Here is an 8,289-nt window from a genome sequence, read left to right as displayed (position 1 = left end):
GACGGATAAGATTGCGCCATGTGTCCCTATTTAGTCTTCCGTTAGAGTAAAGGGCATATATGTTCTAGTTTTTGGACGGCAGGGGTACCAATGTCCCAAAAGTATGACGGAGGATATCTGCATACCATTTACGATAATTCAGGGATATATTTATCCTTTTTCGCTTATTAATTTGAGACTATCACAAATATTTTTCATTACCTTAAAACAAGCAACTATTTATATTTCAATTTCTAGAGTACACCTAACAAAAATCTTAAAATTGCATGACATTAACCAAAAGAAATGTAATAAAATATAAATGGCAATACAAGAGAGCTTGACAACTGGTGCAAACATACAAATCCTACATTCAACCCCCAACAATCCATTACTTTTCGAGAGTTGATTAGACTAATTTTAAAAGCTAAATTAGATTATATTAATTCGATACCTAAAACAAAATTTAGATATTCAATTGCAATTTTTTTTCAAATCAATATGATGGAAGACAAAGAGAATTATAGTTAGTGATATTTAAACAATTTGTATTTTGGATCGATTCAATTTTGTAAATATATCCAACCATATTAAAATAAGAAAATCATAATAATTTTAATAATTGAATTTGCAAACCAAATTCGAATGATATAATTCAAACTGTATCATCCAAATTTGAATTGGTTTGAAAATTCAAAGTGAGCCAATATATGCACCGTATAGACAATGGATGTTTAGTCGAGAATTGCTATTTATATACATTTATATTACATATGTGTATATTCCTTCCGTTTCAATTTGTTTTAGTTTTGACTTGACATTAAATTTAAGAAAGTAAATAAACTTTTGAATTTTGTGGTCTTAAACTTCAAATATGTATAGTTTACCAAAATACCTATTAATATTATGTTTTTAAACATGTCACGTGGAATGTTGAAATTAAAAAGTTGTAAAATTAGAAAAGAGACATTCTTTTTGGAACAAACCAAAAAAGGAAAGTACAATTAGAACAAACGAATTGAAACAGAAGGGAGTATAATAAAAAAAAAAATAGGGAATTGCATTTTCAGAGAGTGAATTGACCTGTTTACCGTTCAGCAACACTGTATTCTGAATGTTGCATTTGTAATGTCTGTTTTATTTGTAGGCTCTGTTTGTTCTCCTTTTTCTGCTTTTTCTTTCGAACTTGAAGGGCATACCATTTTCTGAGCTCCCTTCATTTCTTAAGAGCGGTGTTGGTTGCTTCTTCAACATAGAAAACAATGTTTCAGGTGCAATTTCTATTCTCTTGGACTTGTGTGTGGCTTGCATAAAAGGTCAATGTGCATCATTTCAACATTTGTAAAGTGAGTTGGTGAAGGTCATGATCTTCTAGAATTGACATATTTTCATTTTAAATTCTGCATCTTTTATTCACAATTATAAGAAGCTCCCCATTTCTTTCCAAATATGTCTTCTGCAATCTTGTTGAGCTAGAGTTTGATGAGGACCTTGATTTTTTTTTTGGGGAACTGGTGGGAGAAAAGACTTAAACCTAGAATATTTTGACAGGAAATTAGAAGTTACAATATGCTTCTGCTTTCCTCAGTCATTCGCATAGAGGTTTCAAGGATATATTTGCGCCCATCGAAAAAAAAAGTGGAGATATTTTGGATAGTATGAATATATGTACTCGTTAATTGTAAGTAGGTTGCTCGACTTACGTATTATACTGTCCATAGAACTTGGGGTACTGGAATAATAAAAACCAAGCATAGAAACTGGTTTTAAAAACTTACTGTTGGTTGCAACTCAATTAGTAAGTGTCTCTTAGGATTTGGTCCATAGTTGTACTTTATAAGTGGAAATCTCAACAAGAACGAAATCACAATTTTCTGGCAATTTTTCCAATGGGGCCATATACTGCTGGTATAATGTTCATTTCACAAGCAAATATTAGTTTCAACAGTTAAGATGTAATCATCATAATCATCACAGAAGTTAAGTATCCAAACAAAATTTTAGTTGTCTTTTCCCATAATAGATGTGAAGACATGATTATTTTATTTTTTGTCAATAAATGATTATCAAGTTAGAAGTATTTTTCCCGAGGTAATGTATTGATGAGTCTGCATGTCCTTGTGGCACCTTTTATTGGTCAGGTTGTGATGGAGCACCGATGCTACTCCTTCTTTACATATTTACAAATATTGCTTTCAACATATCTGCTCTCAATCTTATGAAGATTTCATTTGCTGTAATTTCATCCCTTATTGTGATGTCATCAGGTTCTCTCTCGCACTCTTGCAGGCACTCTGCACACAATGCTTAGAGGTATCAATTACATTTGAATTTTATGTAGTCCTATGACCAACCAGATTCTTTTTCCTCTTTTCTTATGTAGTGCCTTTGTCAATGTATCTTCTCTCCATGCCATTGCCATATCTCCCACAAGATTCAAGTTTGAGCCCTTTCTTCCTTCTCGACAGTGATGTCCTTCTCATTGGTCTTATCTTGTATAACATTTCACGGACTCAGAAGAAAGACACAAAATTGTGACTTATTTGAATCATTGCAATTGATGTTCTTCTATGAAAATTCTGGATATATGTTAGTCATGATCTCAGAAAGGCATGGGATCTAGAAGAGTCTATAATCTCTATTACAATTGGTCATACAGTATGGCCTTCCGCTAAATGGATTTGACAGTATTATGGTAACTTGACTAATCCTTCCACAGGTTGTCATCATAGACCAACGTGATTTCCAGAGGTACTTGCAATGTTAAGATTGTCTTAGCGTAATAAGTGGATTTTACAATACCGAAGGGCATTTGCTATGACAGGTCTTAGATGGGTTAAAGAAAATTAAATTTTGGTGTATATGTTACTGAGGTTTGCATGCACAAAAATAGTTGATCGATTTTTTTGGTAGACAGAAGATTCAGTAATTAAACTTTCATATAGTCATATTTTGATTGCGAAAAAGCCTTTAGGCTTATGAAATACTGAAATAAGTTTATGTAATTACAATTCTATCATATTCTTTCAGTGGATGTTTCACCAGACGAAGCAAGTTATGTAAAGCAAACATCTGCATCCTGCATGGTAAACATTGAACAGTTCTAATTTTCTACGGAATGGTAAGAAAGTCGATTTTTCATAATATCATATTTCAAGCACCCAAAATTTATGGGTTCTAAATTTGCCACTTGACTCATAGTTGGTTGTAGTTACAGAATTTGCAATTAAATACTTGTACATTTTATTGGATTTTTTGTTTAAGCAAAAGCTTTTGGGTTTGGTTGAAACCATAAATACTATTGTAGCTCCACCCACGCGATGAACATTGAACAGTTCACTTAGCATTTTTACTTAAGTGTGAGCAATAACAATCAAGAACTTTTGGCTTTACACCAAATTAATGTAGGCTAGGAAAATAATCCTCAATTCTCTTTTCTTGATCATGGATAATCCGGCGATATGCGTTAGTAATGTTGGGATTAGTTATGTTGAATTTATTTCTTTATCATGTTTAATTTGTTGTATTGAATTAATAGGGTATGCTAGAATAAGAATAGTACCCCACATTGTTAATGTTATGGTTTGCTATGCATAAAAATGGTGTTTATCAGTGGTGGTATACAATCGGTATAGTGCTCACTCTATTTCATTTTGTTTATCTTGTTTTTTTTGAGTCCGTTAAAAAATGTCTATCTCTTTTTCCAATAACTCTTTAATTCTAATTTTTCATGTAACATGTTTAAGATCACAAGATTAAAAAAACATTTTGATAAGTACATTTACTTCAAAATCACAACATTCAAAAATCTTCCCTAATCTTTCTTAAACTTCGTGCCAAATCAAAACCTAAAAAAGAGAGTTAAAGTGCATAGCTAATACATGTATTAATTATTCATTGTCTAAAAACATGATCAAACAAGGGAATACCTCCTACCAAACAATGCATCTTGTTAAAGTGCATAGCTAATACATGTATTAATTATGCATTGATTGAAAACACAATCAAACAAGGGAATACCTTCTACCAAACGATGCATCTTGTTAAGTTTAGTCTATAGGTTTGAGTTGTTTTGTGAAAGAACATAGATTACAGATTGCCATTAAAAACTTCGAATGCCAACATGTTTAATGATTATGACCAAAGATATAGAACCTTAATAACATCCATCTGGACATATTGATATTCGTTCATGCCTTAGCTTTCGTATTTCTACATCTTCAGGCATTTTTTTAAAAACCAACCAAATTACTGTGGGAAACTGGTTCTTGAATTTAAGTAGTATCAGATTTTCTTTGTCTTGTATAATGTTTTCAGTAAACCTTTTACCTGTAATTGTACGTGCACAGAAAATACTAGTATCTTCAAATTACCACTAAGAATAATCGCGGGAAGAAAATGATTCAGACCTTGATAATGCACAGAACTAAGATATTGAATCTCATTGTAATGGAGCTAAATCTCACTTTTGTAAAAGAAAGAAATTCATGACATGACATCCATCACTAAACTGAGTTTTCCACATCATTAACAGCTTACACCACAGTTGAAGCCCAAAATTGGTGCTCACCCTGAATATATGCTCAGACCGTCCAAAAAGAGCTGGTTACCCTATCGACAAGAATTGTTTAGAAAGAAGTACAATTTCCTTTTGATTTGCGAAGATGATAATACAACTACCATAAGAGGCTTCATTTTACATATCAGCTGACCCTTTTCAAGAAATAAGATATGAACCAAACCACAGCCACCATAGCACTTCAGCCTTGCAGCAAGTAACTTTCAATTATCCATCTAGGCTTCAGTCATCACTGCTGACAACAATAATGAATACGATGCAAGATTTTAGAGCGATAAAAGCCCCAAAAATTAATATCATGACAAAGTTGTACATGTTACATGAGACCAAGGAACATCTAACCATTCCAACCTTAAAGCCTCTAAATTGATGGATTTGATGTACTCACACCAGCAGTCATATCAATTCCTCCTCTGCAATACCACATATATTAACAGTTATTTTCAGCAAGTTTCCCCACACAAAATAAAACTCATGTCCAAGTACAAAGGGATATAGATCAAAAGATAAACCACTACTACGAATAAGCTCCATTCTAATTGTGATTAAGATTGTGTTCATTATACATGCTATACTCAGAAGAAGCAGAGGGTTGTGAACATTGGAAATAACCACATAACTCATAAGCCAACAATTTCCTTCCAATTAAATCATTGAGCTCAGTAACAAACTAGATTGCTTATCACCTAAACGGGAATGCACAAGATATATATATGTCTAGGACAATTACTACATCATAGCTAATGCAAGATTTCATATATAATACTCTAAAGCAGAACCGCACTTCAGATTTTGAAAGAAAACAAACCGAGGAGTAACGCAATCTCCCTAAACAATTACCTTACGCTTCTTCTGTTGTTTGATTCCAGTGCCGCTATTCTCAAAGTTTTCTGATTGTTCAGAAACAGGTTCCCCTAAAGGCAAACTTTTTATCTCATCATAAAAACTATCTGTCAGCCCAAGCAACCTAGCATAATAAAAGAAAGGAGATTAGCCTCCAGTTAGTCCATTTTTAAAAAGAAATCAATCCAGTACTTTCCAAACTATAGATTAAGTTCATATCTGAAATGATCAAAAGACTGACCATAAATTGACTCTTTTTATAGTAAGTAAGATCAACCACAGTTCCTACTGAACTTACCCATTTCTTGACTTCTTCAGATGTTTTATTTTCTTTTTCTCCAATTTTGTAAGTGGGGCACGATCAAAAGCCTCCTCTTCTCGTTTTGCACGTTCTTCCACTTTAGCCATGTAGTTTGTCAGTTCTCTACTTTCAGATCCAACAACTTCTCTTACCTGTATTTTTCACCGTGATCAATAGTCAATACAGGATGGCTCAGTGAAGTAAGTTAGTATAAATAGTCAGATAGAGAACTACCTCTTCGGGTCTTCCTTCAAGATCATTCAACAAATCTATCATATACGGGCTTTGTTTAGCATTTCGCAATCTCTCTTTTTCCCTCCTCAATTCATTTCTCTCCTGCTTCGACATCTTCTCCTCGCCCATAGAAGCAGGTGCAAATTTGGGGGGTCGATATACATTAGCACCATCCTGTAGGTCAAGACAAAAAACATTCAACTATCTCTTTACTTCAAGAAATCATATGGGAGACTGAGTGAGTTAAATCATAACTTCAACTTTTTAAATTGCTAAAGATCGAGCCAACACTTTTTGAACAGGAGGAGAAAGGAACTAAAATGGTCATTTCATTGTCATGTACCAAACACCAACCTCTGCAGTGTTACTTGTTTTACGAACAAGCATATCAGGTTTTGGACGATACTTCAATAGGTCCTCCTTCTGAGTATCTGTTCCCTTCTCACTTATAACTGACTTCTCAGAAGCTGTGTCGCTATCTCTTGTGAGCTTCTGAATTTGATACTGTAGTTTCTTGTCAATGGGGCGAATCTGCACAGAGCATGACAGTAAGGATACTGCAATTAAGGGCAGAAAATCACCCAAGAGGAGCTGGAGAGACAGCTTTAACATACCTTCTCCAAAAACAATCTCATCTCCACCAGACTCCGAACTACTGGATGCCCTTCAATTGAGAGTCCTTTTGCCTTGCGGAGCAAATAATAGACAAGTGATTGACAATAATTCAGAAGTAGCAGATGCTTCGTTTCAAGGTAACTTATTCCATCTGCTGTTGAAAAGTAATCTGCTTTCACCTGCAGACAAATTGCATGGGAATTTGGAAGCAGAAACAGGCATGTCAAGTTGACATAGTGCTATTTTCATTCTTTCCTACACAGATGACACGTAAAAAATCCAAGGCACATTCAACTGAAATGGATCCAGCAGTTCACTATTTTCTGTGATGGAGTTACAGGAGTGCCTGGCTAAAGGCATTAATTTTATGGATTACTAACATGGGGGTGAGGGGGTCACACATACATTGATATATATCCTTTAAAGACAAGCATGTATTTCAATATAGCATAGACTTGGACTTTCTCATACTGGCCGTTTGGGATGATTAGATATCAACGAAAAGTAGCATGAACCCAACATGGATACTAAGTGAGAAGATCATGTATTATTGATCCTAACATCTGTCACGTGGAAAACCAAAATAGTTGGAGGATCTAACATATTAGTTCAAAGATAATTGCTTAAATGGGAGAATATTGGATTACAGGCACCCAAAAGACAATTGTTTTAAAAAATGAAACCATTTACTAAATATTTCTTCAATGTTCGATTGTACATAAGGTAAAATGTAACCTCATAATTTCTCAAAGAAAGAACTTGAACCTCATAGAGGTGATGGGTAGAGGCATGGGAATGACAACCCGGGGTGATTATGGGTAGCAAATATATATTAAAGTTTATCTTCTTTATTTTGTTAGTAGGAAAACATGTTAAGATTTTGATAGAAGAAAGTGACCGATCAATCAATAATTATGCCTTAATCCTAAGCTAGTTATAGTCAGTTAAATGAATCCTCTGCATCCATTCCATGCTTTAAGTCCATTTAAATCAAATAATAAATAAGGTAAACTAACTAAAAGATCTCTAATTTCACACTTATCAAGAATACAAAGAATCTAGATAAACACTAAACCAAATGAAAGTGTATCAGTTGATTTTAAAGATAGTAGTAAGAAGGTGTTTCAAATACCACGGGAATCATATTTTGCAGATAAAAGCTGATAGTCTACAACAGATTATCTTTTGGTGCAATTTAGAGCTAGTAAATGATGTTGAGACATTGGAAGACTTAATTAGTTCCCTGCACTTTTTGGATTACAGCACCAATTTACTGCTGGTTTCATCAATAAAACTTGCCTTTTGCTAAATGAATGTACCAGTATTTATTGGCAATAACTAATTAAACATGACTATTTGGTATCCAATATAGATTTCTTTTTTGTGTGGGGCGGCTAATAATGGTGTCCGGCCAACTTTCCGGCACCTCCAGTGCTGCACCAAGTATTTTCCACCAGCACAGGCATTGGGTAACCAATAATTGATGGGAAAGGTTTCACCACATCCCAAAAACACAGCGTGTATCCTTACAATTTCTTTCTAACTATATAAATTGTTATTCTTCTAATTAACCGAGTATCAATATTTAATAATCAACTATATCCATGAACAATCATAGAATTAAAAAAAGAAAAAAACTGACCTTTGCAGTTAAAGCTTGTACTTTTAAGCTCACTGTATCCAATCCTGCTTTCATCTCCTTCAATACCGTAACTAGTTGAGCAGCTTGCCTGCATAT

The 8,289-nt window shown here is 33.9% G+C and overlaps 1 protein-coding gene across 1 annotated transcript; it reads right to left on the bottom strand.

The window, feature by feature from the left end:
* Positions 1-4,815: 4,815 nt before the first annotated feature.
* Positions 4,816-8,289, bottom strand: LOC125829579 (uncharacterized; the record flags this gene model as incomplete). Its single annotated transcript, XM_049508789.1, has 7 exons — positions 4,816-4,971; positions 5,399-5,525; positions 5,700-5,854; positions 5,937-6,110; positions 6,291-6,467; positions 6,551-6,730; positions 8,194-8,289. Coding segments are annotated over 7 exons (921 nt in total), but the record flags the coding sequence as incomplete, so codon positions are not given.

Source organism: Solanum verrucosum, unplaced genomic scaffold (genome assembly GCF_900185275.1).
Source record: "Solanum verrucosum unplaced genomic scaffold, falcon-dt-bn FXZP01000031.1, whole genome shotgun sequence".
NCBI classification, from domain to species: domain Eukaryota; kingdom Viridiplantae; phylum Streptophyta; class Magnoliopsida; order Solanales; family Solanaceae; genus Solanum; species Solanum verrucosum.
This window is presented reverse-complemented; position numbering and strand designations above follow the sequence as displayed.